This window comes from Phyllostomus hastatus, unplaced genomic scaffold (genome assembly GCF_019186645.2).
Source record: "Phyllostomus hastatus isolate PE091 unplaced genomic scaffold, TTU_PhHast_1.1 phas_scaffold_182, whole genome shotgun sequence".
Classification (NCBI taxonomy): domain Eukaryota; kingdom Metazoa; phylum Chordata; class Mammalia; order Chiroptera; family Phyllostomidae; genus Phyllostomus; species Phyllostomus hastatus.
In genome coordinates, this window is record NW_025334013.1 from 7,304,378 (window position 1) to 7,322,397 (window position 18,020).

The window sequence follows — 18,020 nt, forward strand, 5'->3', positions numbered from 1 at the left end:
GCTCACCCCCAACCCTTCCTTCCGCCAGGAGGTCGGGGTCTCGGCGGGCTCCTGTTCGCCTCGCCTTCGAGGACTTCTGAGGCTCAGCCTGTCGCTGGCAAGCCCTCCAGCACGGTTCCCTCCTTCTGGCTCCGCAGTCACGGTGACCCTGACACCCGCCCGCACCTGCGAGGACACTGGTCCCTCGCTCGTCTAGCGTGTGTCGCTTCTCTGCCGTGGATCGCGCACAGTGCTCGTGTTCAGGGTGGCGGCGGACGAAACGAAATCCCCCTTCCCGTGGCGCTTACATCCCCGACGGGGAGTCCAGACGCGAAGCAAATGTGTTGTGAGCACATGGCCAGCCCTATCGCCGTGGTATTTTGAAACGGCCGTTCGAGTTGCTATGGAGAATGGACAAGGGTGGAAACAGGAGAGTAAGTTACAAGGTCCTCGCAGTAACCCGTTCCAAACCCAGAGATCATTTGTTGGTGATCGCAGAGTCAGAGGCAGAGTTGGACTAGGGAGACGCATGGAGACTCGGCCTGCAGACCTCCCGGTGGGTCGGGGAGGGCGTTGCAAAGCGGTGAGGAGCAGGCCCATCACATCCCTCTCGGAGGGGCCCTTGGGCCTCTGCCACGACAGACCAGCCCTCCCCTGGGAGCTTCCGGGGGGCGGGCAGGATGGGGGGAAAGGCCCTGGACGAGGCTGCCCGGGCGGTGTGCGGCATGGCGGTGGACGCCGTTTCACCGGGCCGGGGCACAGGACAGGGCTCGGCTGCCTGGAAAGCCCCCGGCGCTGCCGCCCCCATTTCTTTCTGGGCCCCGCTGGGCTGGCCTGGTCCCGGCAGCCCGCCTCTCCACTGGCGCCTGCTGCCGCCCCTGCGCTGCCACAGCCGGGGTGGTGGCGGGGGTGGGGTGGGGGGGCACCCAGGTCTTGACGAAGCAGGAACTGAGGCTCTGCCCGGTGGGAGTGCATGAGTACATAAAACAAATAGGGTTGTTTTTCGCCCGTTCCTTGAGTGCAGCTCGTGGAGACTTCCTTACCCTCTCCTAACGCCACCCTTGGAGAGCACAGTCAGTAGGACTCGGCACTCTCAGGACTGAACTGTAAAGAATTGTCACCGGGTTGCTGGCTTTCCGGCACAGAGCAAACACCACCCAGGTGTGGGGCTTCAGACAGCCCGGCCTGGTGAGCGGAGTGCTGGCCGGCGTCCAGGAGTCTGCCGTTGTCCTAGCTTTGCAGCTAACCCACTGTGCGTCCGTCCTGTGGCAACTTGCTGACTTTCTGTCCATGTCGTCTCCCTAGTTGTCCCCCCAGTGCACTTGTCACCCTTGCGAGCGAGTCCCCCGCGCTACGCTTAGGGCCTGGCTGTGAGGCACCGGCTCGGCGCGTGAGCCGTCCCTCTCTTCTGGATGTGTCTAACAGGGTGTTTTGCTTCAGTGGAATCCAGGAACAAATAATGAAAAGTACAGCAAGTACAAGGCCGAGGACAGGCCCGGCACACTCTTATCAGTCATCTGAAATATGCACAGCCTTTCCAAGACAAACATGGACTCCTGTTTCTAGGAAAACACCAAAAAGCACTTATCAATTACCCCGCATGCGGTCTGTGGACAAAGACAGCGGCAGCCTGCCCCGAGAGCCGCGGCAAGGCATATTCCTCCGCGCAGCCGGCAGCCGAGTGGCACGAGTTTGAGCCACTGCGGGGCGCGGGCTGCGGCCTGGGCCCTCTCCGGGGTCCTTCTTCCCGCTCACGAGCCTCCCGTGCCCTCTCCCTGCGCCCGGGCAGCCGAGCTCACCTTAGAAGACATCCAGAAGCTGGGTGGGCGCCTTCTAAATGCCCAGGGCCCCTCGCTCTCCTTCCCGACCCCCTGCAAGTCCAGAGATACCTCTCCCGAAGGCATGCCAAGGAAAGCAGGGTTCGGCCAGCGGGAAGCCCAGTAAGGGCACCCACGACAGGTGTGCCCACCCCTGGTAGACAGCCGCATCTGTCAAGCACGGGCTTGGCATTGGGCGTTATTTTATTTGATCTTCAGAGCAGCCCTTCGGGGGAGGTGTCCGCATCCTGTTCTACAGGGAACACTGGAGCTGAGGGTCGAAGAGGTTCACTGGCTCGTCCCCAGTCCCAGAGCTAGAAAACGGCAAAGGCGAGGCTCTCACTCAAAACCGCGTGTTCACCCCCAGTCTTACCGGGCGGGCACGGCTGATCCTGTGCTTTCATGCTGCCCGCCCGGTTCGGAGGGGGCTTGTAGGAAGTGGTGCTTTTGTCTTGGACGAGGTGGGGAGGTCGCTTTCATCTAACGCCTCGCCCCTTTGCTTTCTGTCCACGCCCCCGTCTAGGACTCAGGCGCAGAGGGTGCGGAAACCACGCTGCTGCACGGGGCCCCAGGGGCTGCTGCCCCGCTACTCGGAGAGCCAGGCGGAGGGGCAGGAGCAGCTGTTCAAGCTGACGGACAACATACAGGACGAGTTGTAAGTGGGGGACCAGCCGGGCGGGCCCCCCGGGGTGTCTCTTCTGTCTCCGGGTCTGGGAGGTTCTCATCTGGGCTGAGGGCCGTCAGGCCTCCGGGACCGGGGAGCTGGCGACCCCTTGGTCCCAGCGTTCGTTCTACAGGTTCGGGAGAACTGCTTGCAAACAGCCTTCTACTGAAAGCCGTGGTCCTCGAGCTGGGCTTCAGGGGAAGACCTTCATGTTTTATTTCTAGAAAATGGCCATTTCTTTCTAGTTAGAGCAAAAAGAGATGATAATAAAATGCTCTCAATTCTAAGGGGCTTTCTCCCCCCGTAAAATTTTCTTAAACTTTGATGTTCTATTGTTTGCTGCTGAAAGCTAGAAAAAAAAACCCCAGATAAACCAATAACAAGTAGTAACTGAAAAATTTGGGAATGCAGTTGCCTTACAATCGTTTTGTGGTACACAGAGCCTTATATTCCTGGGATCTTGTAGAGTTTGAAACTGGTGACATTGTCCCAAGTTCATACAATAGAATTCAGTGTGTCGCTATCTACAGTGCTTTGTAGTAGACACCTTTTCATGTGAAATGCTCTCTGCTCTCCATAGATGTCAGAACCTCCAGCCCAGAGAAAGCAGTGCGTTATACCGGATGCGTAGCAAAGTGCTAGTTTAATTTCTTGTAATGCTCATGCATCACCTTGAAGATAAAGCTGGCCAGGGGGGCTTCTGAGGGCCAGGACTGCTGGCGGGCGGAGAAGGGACTGCTGAAGCAGAGGCCAGCTCTCGGGATGGCCTTCAGCGTCATCGGTAGGGGCGACGGTGAGCTGGCCTCGTCTCGTGTTTCTGCAGCGGTGTTTGAACGGGGCCTCAGAAATGGAATTCCGAACCCACTTGTGGCCTCCTGCTGTGTCCTGTGTAAGCCAAGTCCCCTGCAGGGCTGCGGGACGGTCTCCTGACGGCGGAGGTTCATCACAGCTCAGGCCACCGCAACAAAATACCGAGACCACGTGGTTTAGGCAGCGTTTATTTTTATTTTTTTTTTATGTGAGCCTCACATTTAAGGAGACACACAACATGAACCCCAGTCATGGACACGGACGTGGACCGTGGCTGCTCAAGGTCAGAGCTCTAGAACGTGCATCTGAAAAGCCCCCAGTCTGTCAGCCCTCTCCAGCCAACAGTGCGTTAGTTTCCTTCTTTCGGGAAGCTGCAGATTAGTCTATGTTTCTCTGAGTCAGTCAGCATGTAAATTTATTTTCTTAGAGTTTTGGAGGCTGGGAAGTTCAAGGTCTAGGTGATGCCCAGTTTAGCTCCTGGCGAAGGGTCTCCTCCTGGCTTGCAGGTGGCCACCTTCTCACCGTGTCGTCGCGTGGCACCGACGGACAGACAGATCTCCGTCTGGTGTCTCTGATAAGGATGCCAATCTGACAGGATCAGGGCCTCGCCACCCTTATGATCTTGTTTAACCTTAAGGATGCCCATACTTTTTTTTTTTTTTAAGATTTTATTTCTTTATTTTTAGAGTGAGAGGAAGGAATGGAGAGAGGGGGAGAAATATCAATGTGTTATTGCCTCTTGCATGCCCCTAACTGGGGACCTGGCCTGCACCCCAGGCCTGTGCCCTGACTGGGAATCGAACCGGCACCCCTTTGGTTCACAGTCTGGCGCTCAATCCATTGAGCCACACCAGCCAGGGCTGCTTCCATACTTCACATAGCCACTCGGTGGTGAAGGATTCGATGTGGGGATTGAAGACGGGACACAATTCAGTCCGTAGCATGGGTCATCGACACCTTCTGTTCTCCTCGTCTGGCCCCAGCTCTGGTCCTCACTCCCGTGCCCCGAACCCCAGTGAGGTTCCGCTGCAGGGAGGACGTGCCTTCCTGCTTCCTCGGGGTGAGGACTGGGCGCGTGACTGCCCTGCGTACCCCTTCGCTGGCGGGACTTTCGGCCTTGGGACGAGAGGCCCAGAGTCTCCCCTCCTTGGGTGCGGCAGGGCACGGGGCCGAGTCTGCTAGACTGGCAGCCCCATGACGGCTGGGGGTCTTGTCCGCCCCATTCACGAAGGGTCCGCAGCACCCAGCACGACGCCTGGCGCGCAGTGGGCACCCCGGAAGTGTCTGTGCTTGAGTGACAGCAGGGCAGCTGCAGCGACGGGTGTGCGCTCACGTCTCCGTGGGGGCGGGGTGGTCGGAGGTGGGGGTTGTACATTACTGTGCGTCGTGCTTTTACTTTCCGCCCGCGGAAGGTGCTTTACTTGCGAAAGGCGTTTTCGGTGGAAGGATGCGTGCCGACAGCACGAGGAGAAAGCGTGTGGCACGGCTAACGTCGGATTGCGCCCTGGGGACGCACACCCGGGACACAGCGATGGAAAGCCGAGAACAGGGGTCCAAGCGAGGTCAGGGGAGCAGATGTCCTGAAACTCTAGACGTTCACGTGAACGGGGAAAAGATAGGGCGTGAGTGGGTCTTGATTCCGAAGATGAAAGCCTCGGGTCGCCACTCCTGCGTGGGGCAGAGCTGGCCCGCGGAGTGGGAGGAGGTAGGTGGCCGCAGCCCTCCTCAGCGGACGGGGGACAAGTCCCCAGGGAATCGGTCCGCGTCCCTCTGGGGGTCCCCAGTGGTCAGGCTGGGTCCTCTCGGCGACGTGCACGTTAGAGTCGTCACTTTGCAGGGAGAGAGTTTTCAGGAAAAGCACACGAGTGCCAGATTATACCCCTGACTTTCATCCTGGAACTGTAATTAAAAACATGTTTACAGGCCTAATTATTTGCATATTTTCCTTCAGAGTTAACCCCTTAAAAGGGTCTTTAATACCTTGCTCTACTGTTCTAACTAAACGTTTCCACATTTTTTTCCAGTTAGACTCACTGTTTCGCTTGTGGAAAACATCGTGTAATTACTTCCCGATGCAGCGAAAACCCCGCAAAGTCCCAGCACCAGGGTTCCTTCGACTCTGTGCTCCCAGATCAAGTTTCCTTTAACTTTTTTCATTTTATCTAATTAATTAGTATTAAAAAGATACTTACTGACATATGCATCAAGGTCTGGCCGGCTGAAGAGGCTTCAGTTTCCAATGAATCAAACCTTTCTCTGGCATGTTGCACAATTACCATTGCTTCCCATCTTTCTCAGTTTTGGTTTGGAAATAGGGTCCTGACTTAAGCTGATGTTAAAGTAAAATTCGCCCTGTCTGATTAAATTAATTTTGCTTTATAGCTGGTGTCTGTCTGTAGCCAGGAACCTCATTTTCACTGAAAGGAAGGAAGAGAAAGGGAGAAAGGGAGGGAGGGAGAGGCACCTATTTCATTTCTAATCCCTCACCACAGATGGTTACGTCCTGGCATTGTAAGCATTGGAATGGTTCTTACCTTTTCAAAAAAGGTGCCCATAAGCCTCCCACAGGACCTGAGAAGTTGCTCTAGCGTCCTGTTTGCTGAATGTTGACAATTGGATTGTATTTTCAAAATACAGTTTTACAAAATGACATTTATGAGATCTTCTTAATACAGAAAAAAATAGCCCTGAGTGGTGTGGCTCAGTTGCTTGGGCATTGTCTCGAAAAGTGAAAGGTTGCAGGTTCGATTCCCGGCCAGGGTACATGCCTGTTTGGTCCCTGATTGGGGCACATATGAAAGTCAGCCAATCAATGTTTCTCTCTTTCTTCCTACCTTCCCCTATCTCTAAAAATAAAATACAGGAAAATTATAAAAAGGAAAACAAAAATAGTCTATGAACCCACTGACCAGATAAGTCCTTTCTCTTTTTGTTGAAATAAACTTATGCATGCCTAGCAAATTCAAAGAACACAGAAAGAGAGAAAATTAAGAGTAAAATTCTTCTTTCTTGCACTCTTGTAAACATTGTGTTGATGGTGTTTCGTATCTTGTCTGTCCTTCTTGAGAAGCTGTAGATAGAAAGAAATCAGAAATATTTCTTGAGCGCAGGTTATAGTGTTGATTCTAGTAGCATGTACTTATAAATACGAACCTTATCGTAGTAATGGATGCAGTCTAAAAGCAAACACAAAAGACAGGTGTTTGGGGGAATGGGATAGAATTCACTGGCTTCCTTTTCTAAACCAGGAAGTACTGTAGTAACCTCTCAATAACCATTGACACTTAGGGAATTGCACAATCTTTGCTATGCCACTAAAGTAAAACTTCCATTTGGTGGGTTTTCCAGCGATTCTGATCGAGGTTAATGGCTTGCTGAATCTTGAATACTTAGCACCAGGAGTTCTGAGAGAGTGCCGTAGCTTTACCGCAGCGGAAAACCCAGCAGCTGAGGCTGCATGTGCCCCTGCCCGGCTGGATTCCATTGGCCCTTACCATCAATTTCACGTCAGTTTCCGGATTACCGAACCCATACATTTACTGACTCCTACTGTGTGCCGGGATGAGTGAGAAGTGTGCTCTTTCCTTGACAAGTTTATAGTCTAGAGGGGAAACAGACAGTATTGCCAACTCTCCGTAACACATGACTGCTTTTGAAATAGACGTGCGAGAGCCATGGGGGGTGGGCCACAAGGGGAAGGGACTGATTTAAGCCTGGACAGCTGGGGAAGGTGGTGGGCGAGTGACCTGGTCCTGTAGGGCCAGGAGAGGGGAGGGAAGGTCACGTGGGCCGAGGGGCGTGGAGAGGGCATCATCCCCTCCGCAGAACGGGAGCCTGAAGCTACTGTGGATGCCACCACTGGTGCTGCTGAGGAAGCCGCGCGGTGGCCATGGCTTGGGGTGGTGGTAGTGACCTCGGGCCCTGCTGGCCTCGCCCCGTCCGGACAGCCTGTGTGCACGCTCAGCGTTCAGAGCGTGGTGTGGGCCACACACCGCCCCCCCCACCCCGCCCCGTCTCTCTGGAGAACATTTCTGACATCAGTCCCTTAAAGGAGAGTTAAAAGGAGAACTTTTAACCAAAGTTTGAAGTCCTATTTTTCACAGAATTAATTCCAGTGCTTACAGCAAACGACAGGGTGTCCGCAGAACCCTGGGTGGCCTCTCTCGTTCTCCTGTTTGAGGGATGAAGCTGATCCCGGGGTTTGTTTCTGGCCACAGGCTTCTACTCCCCCTCCTCGGGGTCCCTGATAAGTCCGAGATAACAGCCTGCGCTCAGGATCAGCCTGAGACCTGAGGCCCTTCTCCCTCCGCGTCAGCCCACGAGGTTCTCCAGGCGTCACTCCTCCCGGGGCCAGGAGCAGACTGTGGGGGGCGTGGTTACATGGGGGACGGAGAGTGTGCGGGCTCCGCAGCCGTTGGTGGGACCCTGAGCCTCTCCAGTGAGGTCCCTGGAGGCCTGTGGGGGGCAGGCCTCCCGCAGGTGGACGGCCAGGAACGGAGGGCGATGCCGGGGCTGCGGAGGAGAAAGGAGGAAGAACCCGCCGGCAGAGGGGCTGGCGCAGAGCGCTGCTGTGGCCCGACGTCTCTCCCCACCTAGCGCTGGGCCCCCTCTCACAGCGACAAGTGTGGAGTTGGTCTCCATTGCAAGTGGGAACCCCTCATCCCAAGCTCAGTTTCAATTATACTTTGATGTAGTTTCCAGATTCTATAATGTTAAAAAAGTGTGTGTGTGTGTGTGTATGAATACGTGTGTGCATGCACGCCCGTCTCGGCGTTTGGTCGTGGGCCGCTGAGGAGGCGGCAGGAGGAAAACGAAGACGGAGCTGTTTGCGAGGGCGGTCTCTGGGTTCTCGCTCAGCCCGCAGTCCGGGGCCCTGGTGCCCCAGCTGCCTGCCGTGGCCTCACTCTCTCCCTTCCTCCTCCTCTTGCGTATACCCTCGGCTCGGACCTGCTTTTGATCTGAAGAGACGTTAGAACACTCCACGTACAAGTCAGGAAAGTGTCACTGTCTGCCGCGGCTTTGGACTCAGAGCGGAGAGCTGTGCCCACGTGCTGCTCCTCTCCCCGCCCAGTTCTGGGCGGCCTTGAACCCTTTTGGCTTCGCTGACCTGGTGCCGAGAGCCGGCAGGCAGTGTCGTCTCCTTCAGAGGAGGAACCCGAACCGGGAGAGAGCGGCAGGCCCGCCGGGGTCCGCAGCCTGGCGGGTCTCCCAGCCCGCCGGGCCGCGAGTCCGCACCATGGGCAGTGCCGCCCGGCACGGCCTCCCAGCTCAGAGCCGCCCGCCCGCCCTCCCCTGAGGGTTCTGGCCCCAGCGAGGCCTTGCACCATCTGTGGCATCTTGAAAAGGAGTTTATTTTGAAGCCTATAAAAGTTCCAGTGGAAAGTGCACTCATAATGTCAGCCGCCCCGGCCTGGCTGTGAGAGCAGCTGCCCGGATGGAGGAGAGGCCGCTGCCCTTTCAAGGCTCTTCGCCAGTGTCAGCCACGGGGGGTGCCCAGTGGGGTGAGAGAGGGGGCAGGGGTGGGGGGACAGAGGGGCCCCATCCTGTGCTGGGCCAGAGGAATGAAAGTAATCTCGGTCGGACCTGCAACGCGCATTCCTGCTCTCGCCCCAGCCGCAGTGGCCAGCCCTGGGCGGCGCCTGCGAGAGCCCAGCAGCCTGGGCAGCCGCCCGCCGGGCCCTCCGGTGCTCGGACACCGCGGACTGCTCCTCGGTTTTCACCTGTTTCCCAGCAAGTTCTCCGGGCCCCGCAGGGCTGCTTCCGTGAGGAAGCTTTGTCTGCCCCCCTCTCTGTCTCTGTTCCTCTCCATCCGTCTTCTCCCCCCCCACCCCCCAGCAGTGTCACGTCTGCACGGTCCCCCCCCCCGGAGATGCGGAGCTGCCCCCTGGGCGCGCGCACACCGTCGGGGCCGGGGTGTGGGGGTGTCCGTGCGGAGCGGCCTGCACACCAGCAGCTGCTGGGCCCTTCTGACTGGGGCGTCGGGACTGTGCCCGTCTACCTTCTTGGCATTGCCCACCGGCTAGAATAGAGCAATACGCTCCGGCTTTTTGTCCTGTGAGGCCGGGGTTGCAATGGCGACTGGGGGCAGGCCGGTGCTTGCTGAGCGAGGACTCAGGGCCGCGGACTCGGCGGTGCCGCTCAGGGAGACTGGGCGGGGGGGAGACTGGGTGGGGGGGCGGCGGGGTGCAAGGATGCCTCCTTCCACCGCTGGAAGGAACCCACTGCCCCATCTGCTTAGTCAGAGCTGGGAGTCCGGCCCAGGACACGCGGCAGGGACAGGTGTGTGTCGGGCGACGCTTTGGGAGGTAAGCGGTTAGTGTTCAAAGTGGGGCGGGGGTGGGGCGTTTCGTGGGGAGGCCGCCTGAGAAGCTTCGCCGGGGGGCTGGAGCCTGGGAGCCCCGCCCTGGAGGAGAGGGTGTAGGTGGACCCGTGTGCTCTGAATGCCGGGGGGCACCGGCGGCTCTCCGAGCCCCCCGAGTGAGTGAGTGAGTGAGTGACTGGCAGGTGCTTGGGACCAAGGAAAGCGACTGTGGTTTGCTCGGTCTCCCAGGACGTCAAGGCTCGGGACCAAGGCTTGACAGCCAGCCTGCGGGCAGCGCTTAGTATTCTCGCCGGCGTCCGCAGGCCTCCCTGGTCCCCAACAGACAGCGCCGCCCCATTGTGGAAGGCTGTCACGAGATGCGGTGGAGGCAGCCAGGCCCCGGAGAGCTGTCACAGCGCTCACCAAGGGTCACCGCTCTCCTTTCAGTGGCTGAGCGGAGAGGTTTGGTTTGCATAAATTTCCACTTTAAGTCTGGGAGCGCCGTGGAGGAAGAGGGACGAGAGCTCTGCTGAGGGGCCCTAAAGTCCCCCGAAGCAGTGCCCGAGACCCAGGATCACGGCTTTGCTGGCTTCACTGACTTAGCGCCGTCCGCTGTTGGGGTCTCTGGAAACGGAGCGGGGGTCACACAGGTTCCCTGTCACCGAGGGGGCTCAGCAGGGACCGGGTGGCCTCGCAGACCTGAGACAGGAAGGGAGTAGATGTCGGCGTGCAGACTCGAGGACCTTGAGCCACCTCTCCTCGCGCCCTGTGGGGCCCGCTGGGTCCACTTCCTCCCCTTCCGTCGCCCCCTCCCGGCCTGCGTCCCCCAGCCCCTGGTGTTGGGCCCCCCTGTGTTTGAGGTGACCTTTCTCAGCTGCCTCAGTCACCATTTAAACAGACGGTTTTTCTCCCTGTGTCTTGTCCAGCAAAGCGTTGTCACGGTCGTCTCTAAGCCTCGCACCCCCTGAAAGGCCTCGCTGGAGATGCCCGCACCTGCCTGGCTCCAGCCCCCCTCCTGTCCCTGCTTCACAAACAAGGGGACGGTCAGGGGGTTGAGCCACCGGCTCGGGGTGGAAGGAGGGAGCCTGGGGTCCAGGCCAGGCCTTTGGACGCCAGGGCGCCCCCGGCCACGCCCCCTCCCGCTGCCCGTCCACGGGGGAGCTCCTCGCGCCTGTCTGACTGCCCCCTCCCCCTCTGCAGCTTCATCGCCGTGGAGAACATCGACAGCTACTGCGTGCTCATCTCCTCCAAGGCCGTCTACTTCCTGAAGAGTGGGGACTACGTGGACCGGGAGGCCATCTTCCTGGAAGTCAAGTACGACGACCTCTACCACTGCCTCGTCTCCAAAGACCACGGGAAGGTGTACGTGCAGGTGACCAAGAAGGCGGGCAACACCAGCAGTGGCGTGTCCATCCCCGGCCCCTCCCACCAGAAGCCCATGGTGAGTGCACGAGGGGGCCCCCCCCACCCCGTTCTGCTCACACTTCTCGCAGGAGCGCCTGGCGGGGTGGGGCCGTGCTGTTCTGAACCCCCGGGGTCCGCCCCGCAGCCCCGTGAGCACGTGCGAGTCTGGGGAGGTGTCCGCAGGCACCGGCCTCCCTGCTGTCTCCTGCCTGACAGCTAGGGACCGACTCCTTTCCGTGCAGAGTAGCAATATGTAGCAGAGGCCTTTGCCCAGGAAAATGTGTACTTCGCCTCCAAAGGTTAGAAGACTCTGACACGGCAGGACTTTAAAATAATAATGTTACTATTAATAACCAGCATGCATTAAGGGCTTACTGGGTGCCAGGCTGGATACTGAGTACGTCTTACGGATCATTTGACGCTGGAGTGTCCCTGTCCCCACTTGGCTGGTGAGGAGGCTTGTTGACAGCCGGTGACGTGGTCAAGGTCGTGTGGTCACCACTGGAAGGAGCCGTCTCCGTGTGCAGGGGCAGGTGGCCCGGCCGGAGCACACGTGGGGAAACGCCGGCTTGGCCGTGTTCTGGCGTGGTGTCTTTCCCGAACCCCGGGGCTAGTCCCGCTCCTTTTTCGCCTGGCATTATGCCCGGGTTCCAGGCCTGCCTGTGACAGCGAGGTGTCATCCCAAAGGGCCTGGCTTCTCTCAGGGTCTCTGTGCGCACCAGAAACAGCAGCCCACCCCACCGGCCGCTTTCCTTTGACCTTCGCCCTGCGCGGGAATGCACTGGGGTTGGGTCCTTTGACCTTCGCCCTGCGCAGGAATGCACTGGGGTTGGGTCCTTTGACCTTCGCCCTGCGCAGGAATGCACTGGGGTTGGGTCCTTTGACCTTCGCCCTGCTCAGGAATGCACTGGGGTTGGGTCCTTTGACCTTCGCCCTGCACGGGAATGCACTGGGGTTGGGGTTGGGGTTGGGTTCAGCTTGTGCGGGCTCCCCTGGGGTCGCTGGCTGAAGTCGGGGCTGGGAGATTAAAATAGAGTTAACACCGAGAAGTACGAGTTATTTCCACAAGTTCCTTCCTTTTCCTGAGGGGGAGCCTGGCCCGCCTGCGTTTTTGCCCCTTTTAAGGCAAGGGAGCAGCTAAGATAAGAAAGACCTCCAGGTGTTTGAGTGCTGGTTCGTCCCCTCTTCAACCATCACCAGACTTCGGAATGAATCCCAAAGGTTGTCGGCCTTAATTCGTGCTCTCAGCCAGCACGGGAGTCCCTGCGCCAGCGATTACAGTGGGCTACGCGGTCACCTGGGGAGCTTGTTAAAGACACAGGCTCCGGGAACAATGCCACACCCCCAGCCCAGACCTCGGACCAGCACCGCCTGGGAGCAGGGCCCCCGAGACTGCTCCTCAAAGGCGCACTGGTCCCGGTCCCTGCAGCCTGGCCCTGCGGTGGTGTGCCTGCCCCCCGGGGGCAGGTCGCTCATTCCCTTCTGTCCCTCCAGGTCCACGTGAAATCGGAGGTCCTCGCCGTCAAGTTGTCGCAAGAAATAAACTATGCCAAGAGCCTGTACTATGAACAGCAGCTGATGTTACGGCTCAGTGAAAACGAGGAGCAGCTGGAGCTGGACTCCTGAGGAATCCCGGCTTCCCAGCGCGGACGGAGGGACCGGGGTGCTGCGGCCCCGCCCCCACCAGTCAGGCGCCTCCGTAGGTGGGAGGCCGCACGGAGTCCCGGCTGGGGGGCGAGTCCCAGTGCGCGGAGAAGTTCATGCTGATGGAGGGTGTGGATTCGTGGGGTGGGGGTCACTCGAGATGATGGGGAAGTAGTTTTTAAAAGGCGCTGGTTGGCCGCCGTAACAAAGCAAGTGCCCGGAGACGAACGTGATTTTCGGATTGCCCCGCAGCTCGCGAACGTGTATATATGTACAACTGTGTGTTTGTAAATACATAGGCGCGTTTCCAGACAGGGCCTGTGATGTGTGTGAAGGCTTGTTCCCTGTAAAGTAATATAAAGTTATATTGGATCTTCTATTGCACTAATTCTACACGGCTAATTCAGGGTATTCTCTACAAAAGGCACTCTTGAAAGCTGACAAATGTGAGTTTGGAAACCAGAGAGCTCGCAGCAAAGTGGACTGACTGTGGTGGGGTGGAAGGGGCTCAGCCTGCCACCCAGGGAACCGTGGTGTGGGGGCGGGGCCAGGGGCAGGCGGGAGCCGGTCCTGAAAGAAGCAGGGGCGTGGCTCGGGAACCCAGCTGTGATTTATTCCCCACCCCCCTCACTTTAAAGGGAGCTGTTAGGTTATCCCAAATTATTTTTTTACCTGCCTATCTCCTTGGCTTTCTCCTGACAAGTCTTGCCAACCTAAAAGTTTTTCCTGGGTTATTATCAGAGAGGGTCAGTTTGAAACACCGGTGGGCTCTGTTGATTTAGAAGGGAAAAAATGCCCTAGAAATCTTCATTTTAACTAATCAGAATTCCGCAGATTTATCAAAATTCGCAGTAAGGATGCTCTTCTTCCCGGGCGGCACCAGGGGAGACGGCCCCAGGAGTCTCTGTTTCAGTGAAGCTGCAAGCAAGCGTCCGCTCCACGGTGCTGGGGGCGCGCCGTGGTGACGCCGGGGCGGGGCAGGAGAGGGAGAGGCTTAGCACGGCCGTGAGGTTTGAGTGTTAAAAAGCCAAGCTGTTTTTGGTAGGTTTTCCATGGTACCAAGACTTGGCCAAAGCATCTCCCGTCCTTGGTTTGAATTCCACCCACTAACCAGGCTGGTGGGAGTGCCCACTCCCCCCTGGCTCTCGTTGGGTTTCCCCCTTTGTGGAAGGAAGAGACGGGGTGGGGGTGGGGGCTCCTGAATGAATGACCAGCCTTGTGATTGTAAACCGTATTTTCATCAAGCTGGTCAATTTCTACAACCTCGTCACACGTGGCCCAGGTCTGAAACGACCCAGAGGACCAGTGGGCGCGTGGACGGCTCCGGTGCTTGTAACTCCCGGCCCCGGCCCTTCCGAGACACAGGTGAAGCCGGCCTTTCTCTGCCTCTCCCCCTCCCTCCCCGTGTGTGGGGGTGGGGGGAGGTGGTTGTTTTCAAAGAAGCAGGGGAGGCGCTTATAAGTTCAAGTGCTTTAGCTAAGTTGTGTTTTCAAGGATTGTCTCGAACTCCAAGGTCTCGTCTTCACCGAGCTCTCGTTTCGGGGACCACAGAATGGAAGCCCGGCTTTCGAGGGGTCGGGGCTGCCTGTGTGTGTTTTGGCTGCTGGCCCCTGGGCGGTCGGGGCGGCGTCTGCGCACGCCCGCCTCCCTGCACCCCGCCCGCGTGCCCACAGTTTGACCGTCAGCAGCCCCCGCCTGCCATCAGGACCCTGGCAGGTGCGACTCCCAGGAGGGCCGGCCGTTTGCGTCAGCAAGCCCCTCCCACACGCCGGAATGACGTCGCTGGGATTCCGGTGCCGGATTAAGGAGCTCGGCGGTGGTGGGTGCTCTGGGCTCTGGCGGCGACAGGAACCCGGTGCCAGCGGACGGACGGCGCCTCTCGGCCTGCGGAGAGGTGTGTGGAGGCCCTCCTCCCCTTCCTTTCTAATTTTAAGCGGCTCCTGAAATAGTCGTCCACCTCCTCCGATTGCACAACTCCTCTCTGACATTTGCGCCTCATTTGCGCACGTGGAAACGGTGTGGGGCTGGGGCAGGTGGACGCCGCCACCCGAGAGCTCCTCCAGCTCCTCTGCCCTCCCCGCCCTCGTGATAAGGTTTCGGGGGCTCTGGGCGGAGTCTCCTGGTTCACCCGGAAGAAAACCAAAGCTCCGGAGGAGGCAGGCTCCGGCCCTGGCCCTGGCCCTGGCCCTGCAGATGCCCTGTCTCTCCTTCAGCTGGTGTTCAGCCAGTGACGCCCGAGACTCTGTTACGATAACCTCCACCGGTTCTCGCGCTGCCTCAAGCACACGGCTCCTCTCGGACAACAGTGAGATCGACAGAACAAGGGGACATGGGATCAGGAGCAATCAACAGCTGTCCTAATTCCCTGACCCAGCAGCTGGCCAGCCCAAGTTACTGCCTAACCTCAGCCGCCGCTTCCTCTGCCCGCCTGAGAGAGGCCAGCACCCGACCCCGGGTCCGGCCGCCCCGCCCTGCAGGGCACAGGGGCCGCGCTCCCCTGCCGGGGCAGCGTGTGCTCGCCTCGATGTGCAGAAGGTTCCAGGGCCACTTCGTTTTTAAGCATCATCTGTGCCTCAAAATACCATAGTAGCTGCTTAATAAAGTTCTGAAAACGAAGTATCTGGTTCCCCACTTTGTAAACACCGTTACCACCACCGATCTGTCCTGACTCTTTAACGTGCTTCTCCCATCAGAGTCGTAACTTCCTGTGGAATAAAAGGCTTTGTTGACTTCCTAGACGAGTGTTTTCTTCCGGTTTCTTGGCGTCCGGGGATTGCAGAACCGTCGTCCGTGACAAATGCCAGACATACCAGAGTGTTCACAACAACACGCCTCCCCCCTCGCCCCAGGGAAGCACAGCCCTCCGGCTGGTCCTGCCTGTAAACCGCGCTGAAAACGGCGCAAGCAGGAGTCCGCGACTCGGTCCGTCCCCCAGGGCCCTGGTGTTCCGCTGTCTGCTCCCCACCCCACCACTCCCAGGTTGCTGGCCCAGGCCCCCGGGGGAGGGAAGCTCTCGTCTCCTGAGATGGGGGGACTCAGGAGGAGCCGGTTCCCAGCTCACTTGGCACAGGTGAAGTTCAAGGTGCCTGCTGGTGACCCACCGGAGATGTCCAGAAGGCAGTGGGCGGTGGGCATCTGGAGTTCAAGGCCGGGCCAAAGGCCCGGATGTGGCCTTAGCAGCACGCAGGTGACAAGGGGAGCCAGGATAAACGCCCCAAAGGACTGAGTGGGGGCAGCAGAGAGAAGTGGCCCCAGGTCTGAGCCCGGGGCTCCCCAGCACGCAGAGTGTAGGCAGATGCGCAGGAACGGTGACAGACCAAGCAGGGCCATCCCCGGCCATGGGCCGGAAGCCATCAGCGGGTCCCGGAAGCCGAGTCCAGAACGGTCGCAGAGAGCAGGGGAGCTCAGGAGCCAGCGCCTCCGCTAGATCAGGTCACCTCGCCTCCGCTAGATCAGGTCGGACGAGAACCGGCAGTTAAGGCTGGACGTGCAACCGCAAGCTCACCAGGGGCCTTCCCGGGGGCGGCTTCGGCGCAGCGGTGAGGGTGCACGCCAGTCCCACTCGTTTGGGGACAAAAGTGGGAGGAGAGGAGTTAAGAGATGAGGCTGACAGCGCCCTGAGCACTCTGGCTGTGAGTGGAGGGAGAGAAGTGCCTGGAGCTTCAAGAGAGAAGGGTCGTCACGAAGGAGGGAGGTGAAAGGGGAGAAGGGAGACCAGCTGGCCGGGAAGGCAGGTGGATGCGGAGGGTCAGACCATTCTCGTCTGGTTGCTTCTGTTTCCTCGGAGGTGAGCAGAGGGCCTGGCAAGAGAGGTGGGCAGGTTTGCAGAAGGGAGAGAGCATGGACCACAGTCAGTGAGGAGAGTGGGAGGGTGAGCAGACCGGGAGCGGGGGAGGGGGGGGGCGTCTGAGGATGGCAATCATGAACTTGAAGTGCGAGCAGGCAGCCTGCTTGTGCTTTTCTGAGCCATTCAGCACGGAACAGGCAAAGAATTGGAAGTAATCAGGGAGTGAGCCCCCCTGCCTGTCCAGACACCCCACCCACCACTGCGCACTGGAACGCAGCAAGCGCCAATCAGAACCAAACGTCCAACAGAAATCCAAGAGCTCAGGGAAGGGAGGGGCTGCACTCTCCAAACCCAAGCACAGCATCCAAAGACAGGCCCCTTGTAAGGGGGTGGGGGGTGCTGGGAGGTGCCACTAACACCCCCGAGTGAGAGGGGGCACACTAGACTATTTCAGGGCTCCTGGGGAGCAGCAGCCAGTGTGGAAGACTTGCTGTCCAAGCACCCAGGGTGTGGAGACCGATGGCACGGCAAGGGTGTGCGCTGACAGCTGCTTTCCTGCACCAGCTCAGCTGCCACCTCCCGAGGTGCCAGTCCTCTGGAAGGACCAGGTCCTGAGGAGCAAGAAGAAAAGAACTGGCTGGGGAAGAATCCTATGGAAACGTACAAAAAGTCGTTTTTTAGTTTTTTTATACAAGCACAAAACAAAAATAGAACTTCACATACGTTCTGTCCTATGAGGGCAGTTATTGCTGTATTTCCCCTTCTTGTTCTCCCCCCAACACCACCCCCTCTCTGTGCCACCTCAGGATCAGTAATTACCCTCGAGTGTGGCCCATGTTCTCCCTACACTCCTGCCGTCATACTCAGGCATGTGCGTGCACACATGTGTTCACCTGTAGTCGTTTCCTGGCATTTGTGTTTATAAAGTTGGAACCCTACATACGTTCCTTCCACATCTGAGTGCTGCGTTCAGGTTGGCAGACCTGCCTCCAGTGCTGCATGATTATTGATGCGAAGGTTCTCTAATTGACTCCACTCTTCCTTATCAGTGGGCTTTCCCTTGGTGTTCGGCTCCCCAGACCCTGCCCCCCAAGAACAGCCTCCCACGTGTGTGCTTAGCCACGAGTTTTATTTCTGTGCTGATTCCCAGGAGCCAAGGGTCAGCAGGCACAGGCAAGGTCACTTTCCAGAAGCGCTGCTGGGACCGTGGGGGCTGCCGCCACCTGGAAGCAGCCTCGCCCAGCGCCCCGCATGCCAGACGGAGGAACGCCAAGTGCTGTCTCAGCCTTGACTTTGCATTTCCCTCGCACTTGACCGTCTTTTCCTTTGTAGAAATTTAAGCTAGGAATGGCTGCTGAATGACAGTATCTGTTATTTATTATGACCATATTGTTTTCCTCCATTATTTTTTTTTAATATTATATTTATTTTTAGAGAGGGGAAAGGAGGGAGAAAGAGAGGATGAGAAACGTCAATGTGTGGTTGCCTCTCCCACGTCCCCAAATGGGGACTTGGCCTGCAACCCAGGCATGTGTCTTGACTGGGAATTGAACCAGCGACCCTTTGGTTTGCAGGCCAGATCCACTGAGCCACACCAGCCAGGGCTCTCCATTA

At 58.3% G+C, this 18,020-nt stretch overlaps 1 protein-coding gene across 5 annotated transcripts in view; it reads left to right on the plus strand.

Moving 5' to 3' along the window:
* The window catches only part of VPS13D (vacuolar protein sorting 13 homolog D), a 225,048-nt gene extending 209,693 nt beyond the window's left edge, over positions 1-15,355 (plus strand). For all 5 annotated transcript variants that reach the window (XM_045858715.1, XM_045858714.1, XM_045858716.1 and 2 more), the window contains 3 exons: positions 2,320-2,451; positions 10,772-11,012; positions 12,470-15,355. In XM_045858715.1, coding sequence (XP_045714671.1) covers positions 2,320-2,451; positions 10,772-11,012; positions 12,470-12,601 — 505 coding nt within the window. In that variant the 3' untranslated portion in view covers positions 12,602-15,355. The remainder of the gene's footprint in view (positions 1-2,319; positions 2,452-10,771; positions 11,013-12,469) is intronic.
* The last annotated feature ends 2,665 nt before the right edge of the window (positions 15,356-18,020 follow it).